This window comes from Chrysemys picta, chromosome 6, assembly GCF_011386835.1.
Source record: "Chrysemys picta bellii isolate R12L10 chromosome 6, ASM1138683v2, whole genome shotgun sequence".
Taxonomy (NCBI): domain Eukaryota; kingdom Metazoa; phylum Chordata; order Testudines; family Emydidae; genus Chrysemys; species Chrysemys picta.
This window is the reverse complement of record NC_088796.1, coordinates 91,880,502-91,906,989: the sequence shown is the minus strand read 5'-3', so window position 1 is coordinate 91,906,989 and position 26,488 is coordinate 91,880,502. Positions and strand designations below refer to the sequence as shown.

The following is a 26,488-nucleotide window of genomic DNA, read 5'->3' as shown; positions in this document are numbered from 1 at the left end:
TAGGAGTGACCTGGCCATTCAGCCAGACCACTTTATAAAGTCCAGCCAGAGTCCTTTACAAAAGTCCAACAAAAATACTCAAAACAACTGAATCTGCAGCCCAGCCAGGCTCTGCTGGCTGCCTCTTCCTCACAAAGGCACCTTGACCACTACAGTGTGTCCCCAAGCCGAGTCCCTGGCTCTTGTGCCTCAAACAACCTTACAGTCCAGGGGCTGGCATGCTCCTCCCCCCTTGCAGGGGTTCAGAGAGGCTGCTACTCTCAGGGTTCCTGACTCCAATCAAGCTTCCAGCAAACCTTGGAAGTAGCTGGTTTGCTTTTCTCCTTCTCAACCTTCCTTCAGGCTGCGTCTCAGAGCCAGGACACTTCCCACCTCCTCTCCTCTGGCTCTCCCCTTTCAACTGGGCTTACCCAGCTCTTTATGAGAATCGTCACCTTTTCCCCAGGTCAGTCTAATAACTAAATTGAGCCATCTGATCTCTAGCCAATCAGGATAAACTGGGGAGTGGGAGGGCAGGGAGAAGTTGATCCATCACAGGCACAGCCTTTAAGGGCCAGCCAGCTAGTGACAAAGGTGTATTATTGCACCCACACTGCTTACAGCATTGTACTTTCTCTTCTTAGGTCTAGTCCATACACAGTTTTTGTACATATGTAATTGTTTTGATCAGGGTTGTGATTTTTTTTTTTACCAATACAATTAGATTGTTACAACTGCTGTAGCAATAATACCAGTATAAAGTTGCCTTTTGTCAGGATAGTTTATTCCCCATCCCATACAGGAATATGCTATACGAGTATAAGAGATTTTATACTGGTGTAACTGTCCACACTACAGGGGTTGTGCCACTTATCCCAGGATAGTAAAACAGTACATCTCCTGTGTTTAGACAAGACATCAGTGGGCAAAAATGGATTCACACAGACAGGGAGGTTGAACTAGATTGTGTGTCAAAATATATATACAATAGTGAGGGTAAAAATATTTCCTTCTGTCTACCTGGGATGTACTTGTAGCACTTTATCCTGTGTACACAGTTGCAACCATACATGAGGTTGGCATTTGCTAGTTATTTCAAAGGTATGCTGGAACTTTTAACAAGGAACACAGAAAGGAGTTCTTTGTTACAGTTCACTAAACCAGCCCATCTCCTTTGTGAATCATTAATGATACTGACTGCCAGGTAAATTTACTTTAGCTGTAAATCTATAAATGACATGGGAAGATGTGGTAGAATGATTTTCATATCTAACTTTGAAATAAGAACAGTTTAGTTTCCAGGGGGATAAAGGAGAGATATAAATTAAGAATCTGGGAGATTAGACAGTGGGGAATTTAAAAAGTAAGTATTTCCCTTATTGGGGTGTTAACATTACCCACATTATTTCCTGTTCTTACTGTATCTGTTGCAGTAAGGAGGACATACTTTGCTATAGAAAGAGTTTACTTTAAGGCTGTCTACTGAAGTAGAAACCTTTTGTGGCTGATGTTGAGGAAGCTCAATAACAGTGTTTTCTGGAGAGTTTAAAATTCTGTTTGTGCAAAAGGTGATTCAAAGGGAGTTTGAAGTTGTTTGCAGTGATAAAAGTAAGGGGAGTCAAGTTAGAAAATAGCAAGATCTCTGAACATGGTGGAGTATCAGGGGTATTTCCCTGATAACCCTAGCCCAGAAAAGTAGACAGTTGTGCTTTTGTACAGACCTAGTCCCTCTAAAAATCACATACAAAATAGCATTTTAATAGGTGTCTCCTATGATGCCCCTGCAATCATGCGACTCCCATGATGCACCATGCCACTCAGTCAGAGGGGAGACTGCCCTGCATCATGGAAGGTGTAGACCAGCTAGGGAGTCCAGTCCACAGGAGATCACTGGGGCTTCAGGAATCCAAACTACGATTCCCATGAGACAACAATATCTCCCATAGGAAAATGAAGTTTAATGTTGAACGGATTAAAAAAAAAGTTTTAGGTCGGTTAAACAAACCAAACTAAATAGATTTAGAGCAATTCAGCCCAAAACAAAAATATTTCATTTTGATTTTCCTGACAGAAGCATCAAAAATTTCAGCAAAAGCAAAAGTTTTCCTGCTGAAAATTTTGATTTTGCAGAAACTACATTTTCTGTTGAAAAATCATTCAGATGGAGCATTTCTGATCGCCTCCCCAAGAACAGCCAGAAGTCTAGAAACCACTACCTGCGTATCCCCCAACTGGTTGGCCCCGTGTCTAAACTCCCATCACATGTCCCCCAAAGGACTCACCCAAAACACAAGAGCCTTAGGTAGAGGCCCAGCCAGAGGGACTTGGGGAAGAGGCAGGAGCAGCTAGGCACTCAGCAGACCCTTGGAAAGCTCTCTTGGGGATGCACTCACCTAGGAGTCTGTCAGATTTGAGTAGTGGCTGCAAAAAATAAAACAAAAAAAACCCAAAAACACCACCCACCAGCAGCGGGTCACCTAGCAAGGTGGGAAGGAGCTGTGGCCCTGAATGGGCAGGTCATCCAGAGCAGTCCTTTCCAAGCATCTCACTAAGAAATCAAGATAGGTAGTGTAAAAACAATGTTTTCTACCCCTAAGAAAAAGCCCTGGATGTTTAGGGTGTGGAAAGGCTGGGGTGGCAGATATACTAACTGTAGTGGCACCCAAGCTGCTGATTAAAGCAGGAATGGGGAACACCACTGAGCCACTTACGAACTTCAAGGAAAAGCAGCAGAGGGTCCTGTGGCACCTTTGAGACTAACAGAAGTACTGGGAGCATAAGCTTTCGTGGGTAAGAACCTCACTTCTTCAGATGCAAGAAGTGAGGTTCTTACCCACGAAAGCTTATGCTCCCAGTACTTCTGTTAGTCTCAAAGGTGCCACAGGACCCTCTGTTGCTTTTTACAGATTCAGACTAACACGGCTACCCCTCTGATACTTGATAAGGAAAAGCAGGGCAGCTGGACAGGAGGTGCAGTGCCATTGAACATTCACTCATGAATGGAAGGGATGGTGGCTACTATACTCCTCACAGATGGCAGGGGGAAGGAGAGTGAAGTGAAGGTGTGCTGTGAGTGGCTGGCGCTCACCAAAACACTTCTTGCCTGCCTATGAAGTAAGATGTCTCTTATACCAACAACTATCTGGTCTCTTAAGAGTTCTTCTTTTAACATTCCATATTTGCAATATTCAGCAAGACTACAAATGGCAGTATCACCAGCAGTTCACCCATGGCAAATATCAGGGCATTTACCCAGTATTCTTGTGCTCTGTTGAGTCAGAGGCCTTCTGGAATTGCTCAAATCTACAGATCCAGCAAAACCAGTTGTCTGGGTTGCCAAAAATCAAACTTCTCAAACTGATCCATTTGTGCTATGGGCTCCATTGCTGTGCTGAGACTGGGCACTGCCTCCTTCTTGCTGCAGTTTTCACAGGTCTTCTCCCTGTTTTTCCATTTTCCCCACTCACTCACCATTCTGGCAGGTCTCTGCTCTTTCTTTTACTTCTTCCTTAACTCACTTATGACACCATGTAGTGTGAGGACAAAAGAGCCATGGTTTAAGCAACAACTAGAGAACTTCCTAACTAGGAAGAGCCTATGTATATTAAGCTCCCTGCTGCAACACATCCTTTTCCTCTCTGTGGAGGGCCAGGAACTCTATAATCACTCAACATCTTCTATTCAAGGCACAGTCCAATGACTCAGCCCTTTTCAGCCTCCTGCCACTGGTTCTCCAGCTCAGGAGAGTCAGCAAACTACCCCCTTTGCTGGTCTCTCAGCCCTTTTCAGCTTCCTGGCACTGCCTGTCTAGCTCAGGAAGGTCAGCAGGCTAGCCCGTTTCCTGGCTGACTCTCAGGAAGATGTCACTTGCTCTTTCAGTCTGTCCTCTCAATCTCTTCTCACCTGCCTCTTCCTGCCAGCCCTTTATATGGCCCAGGTGCCTTCTTTTAACCCCAGTTAGGAGGCAGCTAATCAGTCATATGTGCACTAGACCCTGCTCCCTCTTACATGGCTGCAGACCATAAAGTTGTGCTGGGTGGAGATGGGAAGCAAATGGGGGCCCACTTCCCTGGTGTGTTGGGTGGGGGGGAGGGAATGCTATGACTGGCTATCAGAAGCATGTGTCCCTGTTATCCCCTTTCTCATTCCTGGCAAGAGCAGCCTGACTCCCCTGCCCAGGAACTAGATCAAGGACTGCCATGCTGTACGTTCAAAATCTATTTTACATCTTTTTTCAGAAGTCTCATCCCACTGTTTCCATGGCATGGTTACGGTGCCTGCCTCGTCGTGCTGGGGCCCTTACCCCATCAGACAGATTAGCATTAACTACAAAAATCTTGCAGCTCAGTCATGTTACATTACTTCAGAGTGACTCACAGCAGTCAGACTGTATTTGATAAACCAACTGGTGAGTTTCCTTTAGTAATTGAAGGTCTAGCCTAACAAAGTATTGGGCAAATTTAATTCCTGGTGTAACTCCACTGACGTTTGCAGTTACTTTGGGGTGGTGTGAATTTGACCCATTAGTTTCAGTCCTGCTCCCACTGGGCTCAATGGCAATTTTGCCATTGACTTTAATGGGAGTAGAATCAGGCCTATCATTTTAGGAGCTTTATGCACAAATATATCAAAGTGGCTTATTCATTGTTTATAGCTTGAGCTCCTATCTGCCATTTCCCTGACACGTTTAACTGGCTTTAGAAATGATCAGTTCTTGAAGTATGCTCCCTTTGTGATGTCTTTTTAGACCAGATTCATTTGTTGGTTTATAATTTCTGTTTGATTTAAAAATAATTCTGGCATGTTTGCTGTTATAACATGAGTTTGGGTAAGAGATAACCATCTGGTTTCCAAAGCACACTGTACTTTTCAGCACAAATGTTGTATAGGATGGGCAGTGATAGAGGATTAGATTATGCTTCTGTTTTGCCCAATATTTTCCCTCACACAACATAGCGAAAAGAAGCAAGAATCTATTTTAGTGTGTTCAGAATTCATCTCAGAGAGGTGAACTCCATGGGCATAATAAAAATATAATGTATCAAATTTAACAACAAAAAATCCCAGTGCACATTTGCTTGGAGAAGCCCATGAACAGAAAAACCGATACAAGATAAAATATGAGTGCTTTAAACAAAACTTCCTGTTTTATTTATGCATCATCCTAACAAGTAAAACATACAGTAAGGCAATCATTTTTTCCTGCAGTTCCTCATCCCCCTTATATATTATTAAATCCACACTTAAACTCTGGTTCCAAAGCCAGAAGAATTTTTAGAACAAACCTCTGAGATTTATTTCCCTATATCTGTTTCTAATTTCATTAACTAGTCCAAACTCTAAGTAGCCTCATGGTGAGAAACAATGACTAGAGCAGTCTTGTTTTAAGGCACTCCACCAGTCATGTCAGTGTGTTATAAATTTCCAGTTTTATTTTGTATCATATGCACAAACCCTTCATTTTACCTTTTACATAAAAAAGACTTCATGAAACAAGACAAAATAACTTATGATTATATGAAACATAACTGTAACAAATCACAAAACTATACATATTAATAAAAAAAGTAGAGCTAATTCTTTTAAAGATTATGACTTGCAATATGCAACAGATGTGCCAGTACAGTAAAATCAGCTAGATATACAGTATGGAATATGGAGTTCAAATCTCTATATATGAGCATGTATAAATATGTACAAGAGTCTGTCAGGCTTATAGAAAACATATTTTCACTCCCTCTCCTCCCCAAAGTGCTTTGTGTAAAAATATTACACAAGATACTCTGCTTTCTGTACAAAATAAAAAGTTAAAACACACACACAATTTTAAATGTGTGTTTTTTTGCTTTATCTGTTCCAAGAAAAAAACAAAACAAAAACAAACTAGAAAAATTCAAACAACAAAAAGTGCTGTTTAAAAAATGCTGCTATAAAATTACACAACCAAAACTGGTAATGAACACAATTAAATGTAGGTTTATACAACGTCATTCACAATGTTTCAAGAAAATCTGATAGTACAATATCATGTGACAGACAGCATTAACATTGCAACACTTCAGCAACTGGTATTAGTAAACTATGATGTCTTTATTTTTTTATACAAAATGCTATTTGAAACTACATTTTAATTCCAGTGTAGACCCCTTTCTCCTGTAGATATAAATACACCATTTGAATATGAGGACAAAGAATAATATAAAAAGAATTATTGCAAATTATTTAATTATAATATTGTTTAATGTTCATTTTCTAAAATAAAAACATCTTTTAGATTTAATCCCTTTAGAAAGTTAATATTTTCCAGCAATCTAAAACAATAACAAAATCTCGAGGCACATGTATTGCATGTAATTCAGTAACTTGCGTTAAGCTGTGTATGTTTTTACAAGCACCAGTTTTCCTTTGTGATGTGACAAACAATTCTCTATTTAAATACTCAAGAAAACAGTCACAGAAGAGCTTTTTTTTTGTTAAGTATCCAGCTGATGCAAGATGATCTCCTGAAGTTTATTGAAAAGTTTCAGAGTAGCAGCCGTGTTAGTCTGTATCCGCAAAAAGAAGAACAGGAGGACTTGTGGCACCTTAGAGACTAACAAATTTATTAGAGCATAAGCTTTCGTGGACTACAGCCCACTTCTATGCATCCGAAGAAGTGGGCTGTAGTCCACGAAAGCTTATGCTCTAATAAATTTGTTAGTCTCTAAGGTGCCACAAGTCCTCCTGTTCTTCTTTTTGAAGTTTATTGAGAATGATAATGAAATAATTGTGAAGTATCTCTCTTTCTCTCTTGATATATAAGTAAACATGGCATATCCTTTTTGCAGAATGGTAGCCCATCTCTATGTGCTTCTGGAGGCAGTATTTTAACTATTTTGCTTTAAGATTAAGGCACTTTACAAGCTGTGCGCAGTAAAAAAATGTGATTGACTTGCAAGAGTATTTTTTTCAAATTTATCTGACAAAAAGGAAAACTCTCACCATCCTTTTTTGTTTTGTCTTCTTTCTTCTACCACTTCTGCCATGTCTTTCTTTATAAGCCCTCCTCACTGGATAGTTTGTATGTTCAGAGATTAGAAAAAGTATTTCAGTAGCTTCAAAGGTCAAAGAGGTATATATCTGAACTCTGCAGTTATTTTTTCGCTTTTCATACACAATGAATGACAAACAAATCATGGACAACCATGTCAAGGTTGCAGTAAGGAGGAAAGCTTTTAGCTGATTTGACTGTCCAGAGTCACAAGGGGCCTAATCTTGCTCCCATTGACTTCAGTGGTGTAAGATAGAGCCCCGTGAGCCTGAAATTGCAACTTTAAGCATGCCTACAACTCCTGCTGAGGCCAAAGTGAGTTTGTGCAATGACCATAGGAGTAGACTTAATATAGGATAAAATGAAATCTCCAGCAAAGGCTAAAACTCAGGGTTAATTCGTTGGGCCAGATCTTCAGCTGATGAAAATAGGCTGTATATCCAACTGTGCTGCACTATAGCTCAGTGCAGATGCTTTAAATGAGTGTGCAACATTATTTACCATAGCAAACAGGGCGATATGATGTCTAGGCACAATGATGTGAGTTAAGACAAAGGGCCAAATTCATCCCTGGTGTCAAAGTTCGAATACAATAGGGATTAATTTTACACAGAATTTCCAGATTTATGCCATACTCTTATTGTTACTTTTGTATAGTTTTTGTGTGTAAGTACTTAATTTTGTTTAAATGTTGTATACTTTTTATGGATAGAATAGAGGAAACTCTCCCAATTAAGTGTATATGTCTAGATGTGATAGAATATAGAGCAGGGGTGGGCAAACTACAGCCCGCGGGCTGGATTCGGCCCGCATTCGGCCCGCCAAATGTTTTAATGCAGCCCTCGAGCTCCCGCTGGGGAGTGGTGTCTGGGGCTTGCCCCGCTCCAGCCGGGGAATAGGATTGGGGGCCGCTCCATGCGGCTCCCAGAAGCAGTGGCATACCTACCCCCCCCCGGCTCCTACGCACAGGGGCAGCCAGGGGGCTCCGCTCTGCATGCTATTCCCCACCCCAAGCACCACCCCCACAGCTCCAATTGAAAGGATCCCCCTCCTGTCCTCTGAATCCCTCGGGCCCAGCCTGGAGCACCCTCCTGCACCCCAAACCCCTCATCCCCAGCCCCATCCCAGAGCCCGCATACCCAGCTGGAGCCTTCCCGCACTCCAACCCCCTGCCCCAGCCCTGATCCCCCTCCTGCCCTCTGAACCCCTTGGTCCCAGCCCAGAGCACCCTCCTACACCCCATACTCCTCATCCCCAGCCCCACCCCACAGCCCTCATCCCCCCCGGCACCCAACCTTCCCGTCCCAGCCAGGAGCCCCCTCCCACATCCCAAACTCCTCATTTCTGCCCCCCCAAACCAGAGCCCACATCCCCTCCTGCACCCCAACCCCAATTTTGTGAGCATTCATGGCCCGCCATACAATTTCTATTCCCAGATGTGGTCCTCAGGCCAAAAAGTTTGCCCACCTCTGATATAGAGAGTCCTCTGAGGCCTGGTGTTTTGCCAAATTCATCCCTGGTGCAACTCCAGCAAAGTCAGTGCAGTTAAATCAGGAATGAATTTACCTGACAGATCATAACAGCATCTCATTATAAGCAGGTATCTGGACAATTTTTTTAAATGTATTTTTGTAAACTAATGAGTCCTTTGGAAAAGTTTTGGTCTATTCTGTGAATAATACATCAACAAATTTCAGCATGCAAACTTGCTGGACTGCAAAAATTTCTTTGGATCTTAGTCCTGCATATCGTGTCAGGCCAAAGCATATATAGATACACACACTAAGAAACCCCAAACGCTTTTATTCACAATATGGATGAATAATTTTAAAATAAAGTTTTAAATAAGTGATAAGAAAAGCTGCTTTCCAGAGCACAGCAATGACAAAATCCACATCTCGACTGATTAACTTCATTCCCCACCTTGCCCATACACTTGTGGCTTTTAAGATGGCCAAACTGATTTGCTTTCAGCCTGGGCTAAAACTTACAGGCCAGCCAAAGGTTAAAAAAAAACACAACTTAACAACTCAGTTGTAGATCTCTGAATAACCTAGTACAAACATCAACAAACCCTTAAATATAGCATGCCTTATGGAAAAGGCCCATAGAATTACATAAGGATGAAGCCAATAGGAATCAATATAAATTTAATAGGGTTTCATACAAATTGCTTTAAAAAAAGCTACAGAATTTAATGGAGAATGATATCTTTTCTACAGGTTATTTTTAACCTTCCTATAGCATTCTACATCAGGAATATAACTCTCTTTTAAATTGCATAGTATGGTTAAAAATTCTATTGAAAGTTTATCATTATTTATTAAATTCTCCATAGCAATGCTAATAAGGGCTGCTCGAATATAAAGGAAATCCTAGTGCCTTTTTAGTTAAACTCTTCTTATTCATTGTATAAAATGTTAAAATGGAAACAATATTGAAAAAGGTAGTAATAGCCATTCTGGAAGGTTTAAATTCTAGTGGAATGGAACAGGAAACCAAAACAAGGATTGCAGGAAATCCAGTACCAATGCTCTTTGGCTCCAAGAAGCCCCAACAATGCTTCTAGCTGGTGGTGCTATGATGCGTCTCAAATTGCATCTCAAATTGTTTTCCCCTTTTTGTCTTTGTGTGTATCTAGCTATGTAAGCACCACAGACAAATAGGTTGTGCAAGAAGGTGAGCCTTTTAAAATGTTTGTAGTGTTCTCTGGTTTTAGTGCTTAGAGTCTCCCCTCCCCCCCAGCAAAACTGCATTCTAAAATGATTTTGCCAATTCGGCTTAAAAAGATTACATCCAGCAGCAGGTTACTTATTCAGTATTTGAATTCCCTTTGGGGTGGGGGAAAAAAAAGTAGTGCTGCCATGCAGCAGATCAAAAGAAAAAGTAACAATTGCTAAAGTTTTGGCAAAGTTTTCTTGTTTTACCAACATTTCCCCCTTTGTTTGGCTGTTTTTGTGAGGTTGAGTGTCTGATGATTGCATTTCCTCCTCTTTCTGAAACATACATACAGCAGTCTTATGGAGGAATGATATTTGTAACATTTGTTCTTGACTATCAGAAAGGAAAGATGATACGCAATAGAGTATTTGTAATTATAATTAGATCATTTTAGCCTTCCGTATAGACAGAGGAAAGCTGGCTAGGACAACGATCCACTGCATTTATCTGAAGGAAACTGGCGTCCTCAGACCCATTGCGCAATGAATCACCAAAGATACCTGTTGACCCTGATGGAAGATCATAAACTGGAAAAGAGTACAGAAATCATTAATTAACACCGACCAACTGTCTGTAATAATTACACAGAAAAATAGCTGGAAATAGCTTTTAAAAAAAAATACAGGGGTACTTAAAGGTTCAGATGAATTGCTTACTATAAGGGAAAACCTAGCCCCATTGAAATCAATGGTAAAACTCCTATTGACTTCAATAGGACTAGGATGTCACCCACTGTGTATGTATAGACACACGTTATATACATGCACACACAAATTATATGCACTCTGTGTGTGCGTGAATATATGGATGGACAGATCCTGCAGCTGCTCTACTGTGGAGTTTCCCATAACTGTGCAGTTTAGCTGAAGATCCTTTTATTTTATCAATCTGCCTACTGCCCTTGGTTATGGGATTTCGACACACGCAATGTAAGATTAAAAAAACCAGCAAACTATTGCAAGATTATTCTGCAGTGCAGAGGACCCTACCCTGCAAACACCAAATTTCAGTGGGACTGTGTGCAGCACTAGATGTGTATTCAGGAGAATAACTGCAGAGCAGGGTCCTTATTTTGGATTTTTAAATGCTTGTGTAGATGGCTGCCATGAATCTTAAAACTGGCAGTTAGGTATATGATTGGGCTTTTAAGCACCTCACACCAGGATTTAGATGTGTAGCACATTTTAAGTGAAATTCTCCCTTGTGCAGCGGGTGGCACATGGCCTATGTATCACTTATTAAGTCCCACTCAGGCCCTCAGGCGGTGTATCTACACTGCAATAAAACAATTGCGGCTGACCTGTGTCAGCTGACTGAACCTTGCAGGACTTGGGCTGCGGGACCCAAAGCTCCATCCCGAGCCTGGATGTCTATACTGCAACTTTATAGCCCCGTGAGCCCTAGTCAGCTGGCATGGGGCAGGTGCAGATGTTTTATTGCAGTGTAGACATACCCAGAATAGATCATGGGCCTTGAGCGTGTACTCCACCCAGGTGTAAATTTGACCTTTTCAGGGTAGTATGCAAATTCTTATAGGGAGCTGAGAGTGAACGAGCAAATTAAATCTTGATAGAATTGGTATGTGCACAACGGGCTATTGTTGTCATTCACATCTAGATAAATGAATTCCTTGACTAAGAAAATTATCTTGGGCAAAAAGGTATAAAGCAAAACCAATGGCTTGATTAGATGCTACAATGCTTCTAGGAGACTGCAGGAGCAAAAAGACTTCAGAAGGCTCAGAGGACAGTATTTCAAAGTGAATACATGAGCTAGTGCATGCCTGACCCTGTACAGGAATTCAGAAGCTAGAGAAACATACATACAGCCAACGCACAGTCTGTATGCATGCCAGATGTTATAGAGATATGCCCAAACCAGATCTCCATAGCTAACACCCCACAAAGTTCCAATACACATCGGAACTTTGGGGTGGGGGGATCAAGCCCATCGTCTCTAGTTGTAACTGAGAAGTCAGCAAAGCCTGGTTACACTTACAACTGGAATGTAGGTGTACAGGTATTTCTAGTTCACAACAGTCACTTACCTGTAATACCAGAATGTGCTGAAAAAGCTCTGTGGAAAACATCAAACCCCGCCTGGCCCATCGATGTGGGAACTAGACAGTCTTCAAAAGGAGGGACCATATTACAAGAGCCTCCATGTTGTATGTTCCTCTGAGCGTCAGTGTAATGTGGAGGGCAGAAAGTCTGTAGTTGCCCATAAAAGCCTAAAACAAAGAGAGGAGAGAAGACATTAAGTTACCTTGATATTTTGTCTGGTTGGCTCAGATAGAGAGACAAAGAACAATAGCAATGACAAGCACAGTGGGTGAAACCCTGCCCATACTGAGGTCAATGGGAAAAACTCCCATTTATTGCAACTGTTTTTCTGCCTTAATATCTGATTCACTATAACGTTCTCTGCAGTAACGCTTCCTCCATTAGATTTTGTCCCCATTGGCTCCTAACTACTTTAAATCCATCTTTGAACTATCCTGGTTCTAACACCACTTTGTGGAGGCAGCAGTTGATCAGGAGTCATTATAGGGAGACTGATGTTTTCATGAAAACACTTCCTTTCTTCTACACTCCTGTTCAAAGATCTGATATCCTGCAAACGTCACTTAGCTTCAAGTTCAGGAAAAACTCTCGTTAAAGATAAGGAAAGATTTGCCGGAATAAGGACTGCATAAAGCCATAGGATTTGTCCCTGGGTTTAAGGTGGCAGATTAAATCCTATCCAAGTGCTTGAAATTGACTCTAAGGCTGTTGAAGATGGTGGAGACTGATGTACGAGGCTCTGAATGATTGGGTTGCACTCACAACGTATACATACTCTCCCTTAGCTATTCCTGCATGTAGACATCAGGTCAGATTCTCAGCTGGTGCAAATCAACACACCTCCATTGACTTCAATGAACCTATATTGATCTACACCAGTTGAGAATCTGGTCCATTATGTCTAAATCACTTGAAAACTCCTCAGAGGTTATTTAAAAAGAAGCCTAGTGTTTATGTTCTTTATTGACATTTTAATGACTATAACGGGCATACAAATATCCGGTGAGTTAATGTTCTACAAATATGGGTATCAAGTAAACAAGAGGAAACAATCTAGTACAGAGTGGGTGAGATGGCAGTTCTTAGTGGGCAACAGACAGGGCGAACCTGAGGCCATACAATTTAGTAAGGCATACAATGGAATGAGCTATCCCATGGAATCCTGCTCTTCCCACCCACTTACAGATTTGCATGTTAGGTCAAGGTAACAGGATTATTTGCTGGGGTTCTGAACAGATAAGATATTTATTTCAGGTTTCTAAAATGTGCGCATCACGAGTTTTAAAGCATGTGCCAAAGATAAAACCACCATTAGATCAAAAATATTTACAAATTGTCTCAATACCAACAAAAGGCTTTTCCCCGCCATTAGATGCAAGACCCCTCTTTCCACTCCCTCCCTCCCCTAGAAAAGCTTGGAAAAACAGATAGGGCTTGTAGCATGCTCTGTTGTAATCAATTTAGGCTCTGGCAGACTCAGAGGGGAAGGATGGAAGAAAATATCAAAGCTGAGGCCCCTACGTAAAAACACCCATTATCAGCTCTCTCTCATTTATACCAACACTTACCAGCTTGAGTGCCTTGCCTGATCTGAACTGCTGAAGAATCACACAAGGAGAAGAGGAGTTTGAAAGGTAAACAGGGTGCAAACCACCGAGGTGCAAATCCAGTATCTTTAAACTTCACCCAGAAAGTGTGCATGACTATCTCCTTGCCCATTAAAAGACGAGCCCAGGAGCAATACAACCTCAGAAGATTTTGTAAGCAAACAATCCATTGTCTAAGGGCTGGTGTGCCATTTCTCATGCTGAAGAATATGTAACAGTAAGTTATACCAAAAAGCCACTGCAAGGAAAAATCACCTCATCTCAAAAAGCAACTTAAGAAATTTTCTGTATCTCAAGTTTCTTCCACAGAAGTTGCTATCAACAGAAATGCTGATGTATTAGGCTGACTCTTCTAACTAGTACAGTTAACTAACTGTCATATGACACAGCCCTCCTAGAGTAATTTTCTTTTAACTTCTTAAAGTAAATTTTTTTCCCCCTACCAGCACTAAAATCAGAAAAAAACCATCTCTGGACATATCTGCAGTAAAAAAGTGATCGCTGCAGATTTGGGGCTATGAATCAAATTTGGATGAAAAATCTCTTCTCAAGCTGGAAGAAAAAAAAATCAGTAGCAAACTGGTTAATTGTAGTTTGGATGAGATGTAAAGTGAAGATAACTTTGCCAATTTGTGGTCATTAAAGATCCCAGCAGCTTTTCCTTATAATATAATAGCAAAAAGTATTATAAGGGGGTGTTAAACCTGGCGTCATGGACAAATCTTAGTTTGGGTACTTACCAGGGACAGGCAAGTCAAATACATTAGCCCAGTAGTGCAAGCTTTAGTGCTGTTAAGCAGCCTAAGATTGCACAAATATAATTCAGACAATGTCATAGTCTCAGTCATAGCCAAACCAAATAATTATAAATGCGTATTCATGATAACAGAGACTATTCAGCATCCATCTCTGGCCTCTGCTGATGTTAAGGGACTATAGCAGACTCTGATTTTCCTGGAAGTTAGCTGGTCCTGGCAGGTCTATGGATTGTCTATCCCCTAAAGAGTAGACATCTTGGTGATTTGAGTGGTTAAGAGAAGTTGCAGGGCCTGTTGCTGACCCCTAAATAACTAAGAAATGAATAGCCAGCTACCTGATGACATGGAAGAAGGTAGAAGACCTCCTAAAGACAGTTGAAAGTAAAGGGAGTAGCCCTTTATGAGATGGCATTGTCTCATGCAGGGTTGTACGGCTGATGTTCATTCTCATGATGTTTATATTTGGGAGGAATGTGTCTAAATATCATTCAATTATAGGTCACTTGAATATGAATATCAGCCTATTTGTCCATTACTAATGATTAAAGAGTGCCCAACCTGATTCATCCAGCACTGACTTATTTATAAAGAATCATTAAAAAAAATGAATACTTAATGCATTTCTAAAACTGCAGAGACTATTAAAAAATAAAACCCTTCCGACCTAGGATTGCTTTACAGGAGGGATCTTTGCACTTCGATAGCACCCTGCATGCAAAAGCTCAAAGCACTCTGCAAAACTGTTGTAGTCTAACTACGATCCAAATATATTTTCATTACCTTTCCTAGGAAAATGTCTATAAAGGACATGTGCTAAGTGTTTATGCACGGATAATGTATTTCATAAATATTAGTAAAGCAGCAGAGAGGATACACTGGAAAACATGCTGTATCACTTTGTGTGGTACAATTGATTTCCTGCCAAGCTGGAGAAAAGATGTGCAATTTAGGAACTTTATGATTCTAATTATTTTTCCTTTGAGACTACAATCCTGTGGGCTCATTGAGGAAATATACCGATCTTGGCATGTGTCGCGTGTACATGTTTCAAAATGGAAAATGTAATACTTAAGTGGATATATATGGGCCAACATTAAGGATGGAGAAAGCAGTCTGAACTTCACTTAGAATTCAGAAGAGGACCTATTTGTCAGTTTGTAAAAGCAGAGAGGAGTTTGATAAGAAACTTAGGTTCGCACACATTGAGATAACCAACCAATATGTGTGCATGCATATACACAGCAAATAAAGTTTTTTAAGTTGCTTTAAAAGTTTTGCTCTCAGATTATTTTCTTTGAGAAGAGAAGGGACATTGGCTTACCCTGAAAGAAGCAGAAAAACAATGCACAACAAAACTGACCTTTCCCTTAAAGCAGACAGCAAATGTGTGCTATAGGCATTGCTAACATACTGTGGGCTCCATCCCAAGAGAGGCTGAACACTCAACTCCCACTGCCTTTAGTAGGACTCGTGGGTTCTTAGCAACTCTTAGGACTGGGCTCAGTGTTTTGAATAGTTTTGTATTTAAAAAGTTTAATTGGAACAGAAATGAGCCAGCTTCCAAGGCATGTTAGCTATTTACAATAGATCTCCCCACTGCTCAGTGCTGACATTTAAGAAAAAAACCCGTAGTAAAATAAAAAAGGAAAAACAATACTTTCTATAACTCGATTTAGACCATTACTATTGACAAACTTAAAAAGTGCTCTTAAAAACAACTGCTGTCTCAACCAGCATTGGGCCACATTGTGAAAGTTTACTGTTGAGTCAGACCAGTTACCAGAAACACAATCATTTCAATCTACAGTAGTCAGAGCCAGCTGGCAAGGCCCAGTAAGACACATGCTGAAAATGTTCTTTCATTGCTCTGAACTCATTCTTTATTTGTGCCTTTTCACAGCATCCTATTCTTACTGCAGAACAGTCTGGCAATAACATTGACTATTGCAAATTGTAGCCTGGTGCAATCACTAACTGAGACAAAGTAAGCATAATGAGCCAAGTCCTCTTGTCCCTCCTCACTCACTGTGAGGCAAAATAATTTTGTCTGAGTAAGCATTGTACATTTTGGCCCAATGTAAAGAGAACTGCTGTTTTGTGCAGACATAATGGAGAAAAAAATAGAGAAAGCACACAAAGCATTTAATTAACAAATTCATCAATCATTTTTAAGCTGGAAAGAGAGAAAAATGCTGTATTCTTGGAATGCCTGTAGATAATAAACACTCTAATGTTAAAAAAGACCTAATGAAATCTTCAAGTATTCAAATGTATGTATTTATATGAACACTTTATGTCACCAGCTTACACCCAGCTATTTTAGACACAACCCAGCTTCATGGAAATCAGTGGGTATACATCAGGGTTGAACTTGTCCAAACTGGCTTAGGTTAAAAAAAGAAAAATCATGTTATTACAGATAGGAGATATATTGTGGGAGAATAGCAAAGTGAAAAATGACAGCAACATTTTTGTTTGTTTTAGCAAATGTAGTACTAGTAAGAAAAAAAAAGTGCTAGATGGACACAACCTGGCAGATTGTATGTCCAGCAGCAATATACCTCAGACAAGAAGGCAATTCAATCCCTTGCCATTCTTGGCCTCACAGCTGGGACTGCCCACAAGGGAGCTAAACTGTGGTAGTGGTTTCTGTGCTCTGATGCAACATCTTTAACAGAACGTCTAAGAGACTGGTTTAATGAAGTTCCAGTAGCAGAATCACTCTTTAGGTCTATGGTTATAGACTCTATTATTTGCACTGTAACAAAATTATTATACGCCTCAGTTTAGTGGGGGATACTGGGGATGAGGCATCAGACTGGAAGAAACCAGTTGGACTTTCCAAATCCAGCTGGAGTTTGAAGGATTGACAGTTAGGAAAAACATCTTTTTATACACTGAGCAAGTTAATGTGTAAGTCACTGAAGAACAGTAAGTACAGAATCCACTATGCCTTTTTTTTATAACTAAACAGAATAAGAGTAGTAATGCAATTTAAGTTGGAGTCTGGAGCTAACAACTAATAGTTTATTTTTATTTCTAGTCATTCCTCCAAGTTCTCACGACAAGCTGATAAAACAGCAAGCACAGAAACAAATAAGACTCATCTTAAAATAATTGTGTCTGATCTACATAAAAATGAACATCTAATTCATATCCTATCACAGCACACAAAGGAACCATGTACTGTAAACGCTGATTAATAATGGACCCAAAGCATTACCTTTGGCGATACCAGGGAAAGCTGAAGAGACAACTGATTTACTGCTCCTAGTAGACACTCAAGAATGTAATAAAATACATATGATAGGATAAAAGCAAATGCAATTCCTGTCAAACCATTGTAACATTCCAAATGTTTATAGCAAAGGTTCATACTGTGGCACTGTGCCTCAGATGGTGTGGTAGGCCAAGTCAGCTTCATTTTGTTTTGTTTTATTTGTTTAACACATCAACCTCGTTACCAGTAAGCCAGATGTTTCTGAGTTTGTATTTTATTTTAACTAACCACCACCTACCTCTATTCAAATTTATTCAATACTATTAATTACCCATCCACTTGACATGGCAAATCTCAGCTGTAAACATTGGAATTATAGAACATAGTGTGTCATTAATACCACCAGGCATGGCGGTTCCACATAAGGATTGAAAACATTATCTATCTATACACACACACACACACACACACACACACACACACACACACACACACACACACACACACACACACACACACACACGGTTATTTCAATTGTGTTTCCTTTCTTTTAAGTGTTGTAGTCAAAGATTGATGACTTCCGGACACAAGGCAAGCAGTTACTTTCTGGCATGATAATGTTATTTCCTGAGAAAAATGAAATGCTTATAACCAGAATAAAAATAATAGCTGTGTACTTTAAACAGTTCTTCTAACAAAACTTATCCTGTACCAAGCTGAGGGGCTGACCCTGAGAGGTGCTGAGCTCCTCCCATGTACTGAGCATGTCTAAAGTAGGGTGAAATGCTGACTCCATCGGCATCCATGGTGCAACTCCCATTGAATTCAATGGAGCTAGGATTTAACCTCATGCCTTATAATAAGCAGTGATGGGGTGGTGAGGAGGGAAGGTACTGTGACCTCAGTATCAGTGGAAGTCTCTGGGACTGCAGGGCCCCGAGGGGGCCCTGGAAGGCCAATGTCTCCTCATCACAGACACTCCAGAGACCAGGATTTGGTCCATATTTCACTGTGAAAAGAAAATACATATGAGTGCCCTGTAGAAAATTGAGATGTCTGATCTCCCCTCTGCACACAAGCACAGTGAGGACTGTTTTCCTGAAAATTTCAGAGGACAGTGGAGTTCCCTCTGTGAGAAACCTTATTTTGTAATGCAGATTTCATCAGCTCTCTGCAGAATCTCACAAAGCCTTTCCTGATCCCATTCTCTGAAGGACATCACTGTAAGTGAGACACGGTGAGTGAACTAATATCTTTTATTGGACCAACTTCTGTAGGTGAGAGAGACAATCTGTCAAGCTACACCGAGCTCTTCTTCAGATCTGGGAAATGTATAGGTCAGATATAGAGTGATCACTTTGTGAAACATGTTCACCCACAGGTGATGTGATGTTTTTGTTTTGTATCATTTTCCTGTGTGTGTTGATTTGGGAGTGCTGGATGAACACTTTTCACAATGCTATCACTCTATATCTGATCTATCAATCCTCATCCTCAAAGGAAACATGCACCTCATCTTGTGGTGCTATAAAATGGTGTTTCTTGGTGCATATTTCTACTATTTCCATTAGACCATGCAGGCTATCAAACTAGAGTGAAATGATAATTTAGTGATGTTTACGCTATTTAAAAAAAAGAGAAATGGGTCACATCCTGTATTGCCAAAAGGCCTCCTAGTTGTGGAATGACAGATGTTTTAAAGTGGTTGCTTTACGAAGTTAACAATTTGAATTACTTTTGTAGCAACTAAGTTTATTTTCTTTAAAAATCTGATGGTTCCCAAGACAAATAAAAAATGCATAATTGTTACTTTGGTAGCTCACTGAATAATTCATGGCAGGCAATATTTGGGCTTGTCTACATGGTGCGGTAGTATGCATCAGTGGAATGCAAATTCCAGTGTGCATCAATGTGTCACACACTAACTGGCCCACATAGAACCTGCTGGCTTGCACTAAAAGTTTCCTAGTGAGCACTAACTTAGTCCCATTTCAAACAGTACTACAGTGACATGCAATCGGGAATGTTTAGTGCGTGCCAGCAGGATCTACACTGATCAGTTAATGCACAACACGTTAGCACGAAACAGTTCAGACACCACTGCTGCACACTGCCACACTGTGTAGACAAGCCCGTTGTTCCACTTTTGGCAATTTTCTCCACTGAATGATAATCACAAGTCATTTTCTTCTTTCATTATTCAGCCAGCTCTAGCTACTACCATAAACCACAAATAGGTAACAAGTATGGTCCAGACTTGAAGTGTAACCAGATTGTTATTGCAGAAATGACCAAAATGATAGCAGCAGCAGCAAATATCATTGTACCGCGTTAGACAGCTCTACTTCCCAGTGGACTTTGCCTAACTGGATATTGTAAGCACAACAAGATCCTTTTACTACAAAGACATGGCTTTTCATTATAGCTAGCTCCTGTCCCTCATTGCCCCCACCTCATTTGTTAGTTTCTTTCATCTATTATGTCTGGTCTTAAACTAAGGCCCCAGTCCTGCAACTGCACCCAGGCAAATGGAACTTTCTGGGTATGTCTACACAGCAAAGAAAAACCCCACAGCTGACTCAGGCTCAGGCTATGGGGCTATTTCATTCCTGTGTAGACTTCCAGGCTCAGGCTAGAAACCAAGCTCTGGGACCCTCCCACCCCACAGGGTCCTAGAGCTTCGGGTCCAGCCTGAGCCCAGAAGTCTACACAGCAATGACACAGCCCCACAGCCCAAGCCCTGGGAGCCCGAATTGGCTAGCATGGGCAGATCTGCGGGTATCTAGTTGCCGTGTAGACATACCCTTTGTCTACAATAGCCCCACTGACTTCAAGAGGGCTCCATACAGCAACAGATCTAGCCACAGGATCAGAGCCTATAACTGTAGGTTCTCCAGTGTCAGGACTATCTTTACAGCACCTAGCACAATGGGGCCCTGACCTAGTTGTGGGGTCTCTCGGTGCTATCAATAGTAAACAAATAATTTCTGCTTCACAATCATTATGCTTCATATGCACAGCTCAATACATTGCCTAAACGCCATGTAGGCACTTCCAAACCCACATGCAGCAAGCAATACTACATTTTTTTTTTCACAAGAGAAAGTCTTCAGATATGACTATCTTTCCTATGGAAGGAAAGGGAATATTTACTCCCTCAAACAATATTCTTTAAGGAAAAGCTCTGTAGTGTTCTGATGTTGGATAGCCCCAGAAACAAGGCATGAGATCTCAACAGCTGCCAATGTTCTTCTAAGAAACAGCAATACCACAAGGCAAGTAGCTGATAGAGTATATAAGATGAGTCAATCTTGGACCTCCCACGTCATTTTTTTTTTAAGAGTTAGCACTCTGAGATTTCCATGAGTTTGTAAGATGTTCAAGTTTTCAGCAAGGGAAACCATTTACAACTTGTTTTGTTCAAGAGGCTTGTTGGCAATGAAGTCCTTTCTTCCTTGGTACAGCCAATTTAAACTGAGCTGACAAGTTTAAGACTACATATTAAGACAGAAAAATGTCACCATTGTTTGGTAGCAGATTGAGCTGAAAGTTCAGTGGCTATAGTTACCGCCCTCTAAATCATGAAAAGGCAGGTTATGAACTGCAGAAGGCTGAGGCCAACAGAGCTTCCCACAGCCACCTGATATATACGAAATAGCCCAGGCTGATGAAGTAGCTCCATGGTATTCTTCTAATACATTATAATGATGTGACTTAGAAGATTGAAATCCTTGTGTTGCTACAGGAAAACATAGCTGTGAACTCTTGGAAAAAAAATATTTTTTTTGAAATGCCAAAGGGAGAGTTTAGTCCAGTAGATCAGACTTACAGGATAAAGCTTTCAGTGTAGTGCAGGGAGTGTGATATAACTGTGTATAACTCTTGCTGAAGTGAGAGGGAGTACCCAGCTAACAGCGCCCCATCCTAAAAGACAGACTGTATAATGCCAAAAAGTTACTTAACATGTGAAATAAAAACATAATTTACATTTGTAACATTGTTACTGTAACTTACAGTTTCTCTTGAATATATAGCTGATGAAATCACACCCACATCTCATTGATACCTGCTTTCAGTGCAAGGCTCTGCACTGCCTCAAATATGAGTTGCTGTTGATTCCTATATGAAACCCACTGACAAATGAAAATTTCCAACAAACACAAACTTCACTGAGCAAGGCCAAAAGTATAAAGTAAATAACAGAGGTGGGTCTGAAAAAGATCTGGAAACATGTCCTGGCCCCCAAAGCTTGGGGGTGTCTCGATCAGCCCATGAGAAAGAGAGTGAGAGAAAGAAGAAAGCTGCACAGTGTGGATCCTGAGTTAGATTCAAACCCACAAACCCAAAGTTCCTCCATATGCTGGATGTTTCAAAACTGGGATTTTGGCTCAGGCCCATCTCTAATAAACAATGCACGTAATGGACTAGGTCTCTGGTCTCTCTTAAATGCTCTTTGTGCTGCTGGAGAGGCGCAATGAGGATTCGATGCTATAAGGCAGCTGCTGAGGATTTCCCTACCACAGGAAATGCTGAGCTGGTTTCAGGCCCCTCAAGCCATAAGGGGTATTCCAGGATGGGCTGGGAGTTTGTCAGAAGCAGGGCCTCTTGGAGACCATTATCCACTAATGACAGTTATTGTAGTGACAGCCTTGTTAGGCCCTGGAAGCTTCCAGAGTCTTGGGGACTGGAGGACTTAGAACAGGGGTGGGCAAACTACAGCCCGTGGGCCATATCTGGCCCACCAGCCATTTTAATCCGGCCCTTGAGCTCCTGCTGGGGAGCAGGGTTGGGGGCCACTCCGCACAGCTCCTGGAAGCAGCGGCATGGCCCCCCTCCAGCTCCTACATGTAGGGGCAGTCAGGGGCTCTGCTCTGCATGCTGCCCTCACCCCAAGCGACGCCCCTGCAGCTCCCATTGGCCAGGAACCGCGGCCAATGGGAGCTGCAGGGGTGGTGCCTGCGGACAGAGCAGCGCACAGAGCCGCCTGGCTGCGCCTCCACATAGAAGCTGGAGAGGGGACATGCCGCTGCTTCCGGGAGCCGCTTGAGGTAAGCACCACCCGCAGCCTGTACCCCTGAGCCTCCCCCTGCGCCCGAGTCCCAGCCTCAAACCCAATTTTGTGATCATTCATGGCCCGCCATACAATTTCCATACCCAAATGTGGCCCTCAGGCCAAAAAGTTTGACCACCCCTGAGTTAGAAAAGTGGAGTAAAGCCACTCCAAGTCCACTGAGAGTCAGACTAGATGATCTATTTATTCCTTCTGGCCTTAAACTCTATGAATTTATGACAGCTGCTTTGGCATACCTGGGTATCTAGTGGAATAACTAGTCCATTTGTCTTATAACAATGCTTTTGTACTGGATAAGCCACAAGTGGACAAGCTTATTAGCTAATGAAGAACACCCCACAATAAGCTGATGACATCCAGTTGTATACCTCATATTCCACAAATGTAACCAGTACCATTACAATTATGTCACAATGCCTACAAGAGATTAGCTCCTGGGTGAAGAGAAAGCCGGCTCAGATTGAACCCATATAAGATCACAGTGATGCTGGTCAGAAAGGTAAATGCTTCAAAGAACTAGACTGGACTTTGTCTTTCCTTTTCACTGAAGACATCCATCCTTCAAATCAGTAAAACGCCTTGGGGTCTTGTCTGAGTCATCACCAAGCCTAGACAATCAGGTGCCATCAGTGGCAAATAAAATTAAATAAATAAAGGAAGAAGGAGAAGCAGCAGCCGTTGCCCCTTGTTCCTTCTGCAGCTTGCTAGGAAGATTTTGTTATTTCTATTGTGATGATAGTGCCAAGATATCCTGATTGAGGAACTGGGCCCCATTGTGCAAGGCGCTGTACAGCCTATAAAAAGGCAGTTTCTTCCTCACCTTTTCCTCCCTGATAAGGATGTTGATGATGATCCATGCAGTGTTGTTGTAGCTGTGACAATCCCAGGATATTAGAGAGACAAGGTGGGTGAGGTAATATCTATTATTGGACCAATTTCAGAAGGTGATTCAATAAAAGATATTACTTCACCCACCTTGTCTCTCTCATGATGATCCGGGCATTCATTTCCTCCAGACTGGATTATTTTAATTTATTGTATCTGGCACCAGATATGAAAGTATTGCAGAGGCTCTATATGCAGAATATGGCGGCCCACCGCCTCAACAGGATGGGCTGATATGAACACTAGCGTGAGCCCTGGCTCCCAGATTGCCTTATTGTTAGTTTAAAACCTTAGTTCTGATCTTCAAAAAGATCAGCTGTCCAGACCCCAGCTGCATCAGTGACTTCATCTCCACTTAGAAACTGCCACAGTGCAGCTTTCAAAGCCCAGAATGAAGCTGGAGACCGTATTTACAGTTAAAAGAAATTTGTCTGTAAAATGAGATTCCAGAGTAGATCAGGCTAATCCAGAGTCTGACCATCATCTTGGCAAGCAACAAGGCTCTGCTCTTGGAGAGTAATGGTCAGGAGATTGCAAATACTCCTGTTCAAACAAAAGTCTTTGTTCATGTGCACATGCAGGCCATTTGCTAAACAGTCAGGTGAAGAAAGCATGAATGCTCATGAATGACAAAGGCCATGAAAGTGGGTGAATTGTATGGATGTTCTGAACAGATGTTTGCAAATACTGTTCTACATCATTTGATCAGCTCTAGCAATGACAGACCACAGAACATTTAGTGTGACATTTTAAAAAAAACATGCTCCCAATTTGTGCATGCAAAAATGAGAAATTGCATGTTTAACTTAGAGGAAATAGAGCTGTCCATGTCAACATATTTTCAACATGTTAAGGTAATTACCATTCTGACTCAACATCAGTAAAAATTTATTTTCAGCTGCTGTTAATTTTCTTCTTGGCTACAAAGGCTTATGTTTGAACAAAGAGGGAGAAAGAAGCTGTTAACATAGTGCAAATGAGAACACAAACTTGAAAGAACATGTATGTTAATGAGCAAGATGGCCTTCATCACTCCACAACTGCAAGGGAGAAAAAATGTCTGATTTCTTGAAAACCTGATGACAGGTTGGGTGTGCAGCTGGGAGACAATGAGGGGCATAAAACTGGGTATGCACAACACAGAATTATTTTCAGCCGTCCTTCATTTACAGCTCTGAAAATAATTCCACACAGAAACACATAGCCCCTCACTTAGGATGATGAATTCTGAAAATGTAGGCTGAGAATCTTAAAGGAGCTTAAGGCAGTTAAATACCTACTTCCTATTGATTTTCAAAGGGGACTGGGTGCCTCACCCCTTAACACTCCTTTGAAAATCCCAGTGCTAGTTCTGAAAATCTTTCATTCTCCTCCTTTTGGAAGTTTAATGAGTAAACAGCGACATAAAAACAGCTTCTAAATTCAAGATGACTTTCTTACCTTGGATGTGGATGCTGTTTGGTTGAAAAGAGGGGTTTGTTATTGGCTGGTATGTCTTCAGATGTGTTCCAGCAGTCTGCAGGAGATGGGGAGTCTGGGGTGTCCGTCTCTGCATCATGGGAGGGGGAACTGGAATTCTCCTGGGGCTGATATGGTGGGGAGATGGAGCAGGAGCTGCAAACCTGAAAATCATGAAACAGATTGAAGTATGAAGCCTACAAAAAATAAGAGCAAAAAAAGTTTTTAATTATTTAAATCACCAAAGTGCTTTAACAATGGGCACTGATACAGATTTCTAAAAGAATAGAGTGAAGTCCTAAACACTCACAAGAGTCATGTTCCAGTTTCTCAGATTAGATGGATAAACTACACCTGATCAACAACAATGAAAACCCAGTCTGAAGCTTCTACCAGGCAAACTCCTCTTAACTTCCAGGGGAGAGGCTCAGACAGTCCAGTGATGAGGGTCACATAGATACTTAGATGGGGTACCTGACATCAGGGCCACTGCTAAATTGCAGGACTGTATTGTGGGGAGGAAATGGGATACCAGTTGACAAATGGCAGTCCTTCCTTTTTAGAAGGGCTGCAATCAGCCAATTCCGGTGCTTCTAAGGGCACAGAAACTGGTTGATGGCTGGTGGGGCATTGCCTAAAAGAAGAAATGCTGGGCAGAGGCAGTATAGGATCAGTCCCAAGTCCTTTTATTAAGTATTGTTTTCTGTTGCATATAATGCTTTAACAGCTCTTGGAAATTTTTCCACTTTATATTCAAGTATTTTGAAATAAATTATCTTAAACCAATATAAAATAGACATTAGTTTTCATAAAGATCTTGCCGTGTTAAATGATTTCAAGTGGAGATGAGCCTGAGCTTATCAAAATTTGGATCTGGATCCAATTTATGAACTCCCAAACCGTGGGCATTTCCTGAGCTAATGCTTTGATTCAGTTGGGAAAAGGAGTGCAACACTTCAGAAGATAGGGCCTAAACCATATTATTACTTCTGCTACAATAAGGGGATGGGTTTTTTACCTGGATGTATTTATGGGCTTCATGGAAGGGTTTAAAGCAACGTTAGAAATAATAACAACTACTCCTTTGAATTGTACCTGTCAAAGCTCTTTACAAAGTAGGTAAGTAATATTCTCATTGAAGATGGGAAGCCAAGGTGTAGAGAGGTTACAAGGCTTGGCTTCCTTGAGTCACATGACCATGCTTAATCCATGTTGCCTATCCAGCAACAAATAGTGTTTTCTAGGCAACAATGGAAGGAGGCTATAGTCTCACAAATAATACAGTAGGAGCTATAATTATAGTAATATTACCACAGAATACTCCTGCATAAAGTCATCACATGAGCAAGCATATGGAAATCCAAAACACCTGAGTTCTTCTGATTTAACAGAGATTTTTGTCAACATCTTCTACATGACTTGGACCATATATGGAACCCATTTACTATTTTTTGACAGATCCATAGCTCATGTTAACATTATAGCAAATTTCATAGCGAACCTTGTATGCTTTACTGCTTGTTCTATTTGCTTTCATTGAGTAGCCCTTTTGTTTCTTACTAGTTACAGTTTAGTTTGTCTCTGTATTGATTCTATATTTACATACAAACTCAAATTTATTACTAAAAAGATGTGTCTGTACAGGAGAAACTATAGAAATACGACCAGTAATGGGATAAATCATGAAGTCCTTACT

At 41.1% G+C, this 26,488-nt stretch overlaps 1 protein-coding gene across 5 annotated transcripts in view; it reads right to left on the bottom strand.

Moving 5' to 3' along the window:
- Window positions 1-8,797: 8,797 nt before the first annotated feature.
- The window catches only part of GLIS3 (GLIS family zinc finger 3), a 289,724-nt gene continuing 272,033 nt past the window's right edge, over window positions 8,798-26,488 (bottom strand). For all 5 annotated transcript variants that reach the window (XM_065549353.1, XM_065549352.1, XM_005296784.5 and 2 more), the window contains 3 exons: window positions 24,775-24,956; window positions 11,778-11,960; window positions 8,798-10,257 (listed from right to left, as the gene is read on the bottom strand). In XM_065549353.1, coding sequence (XP_065405425.1) covers window positions 10,121-10,257; window positions 11,778-11,960; window positions 24,775-24,956 — 502 coding nt within the window. In that variant the 3' untranslated portion in view covers window positions 8,798-10,120. The remainder of the gene's footprint in view (window positions 10,258-11,777; window positions 11,961-24,774; window positions 24,957-26,488) is intronic.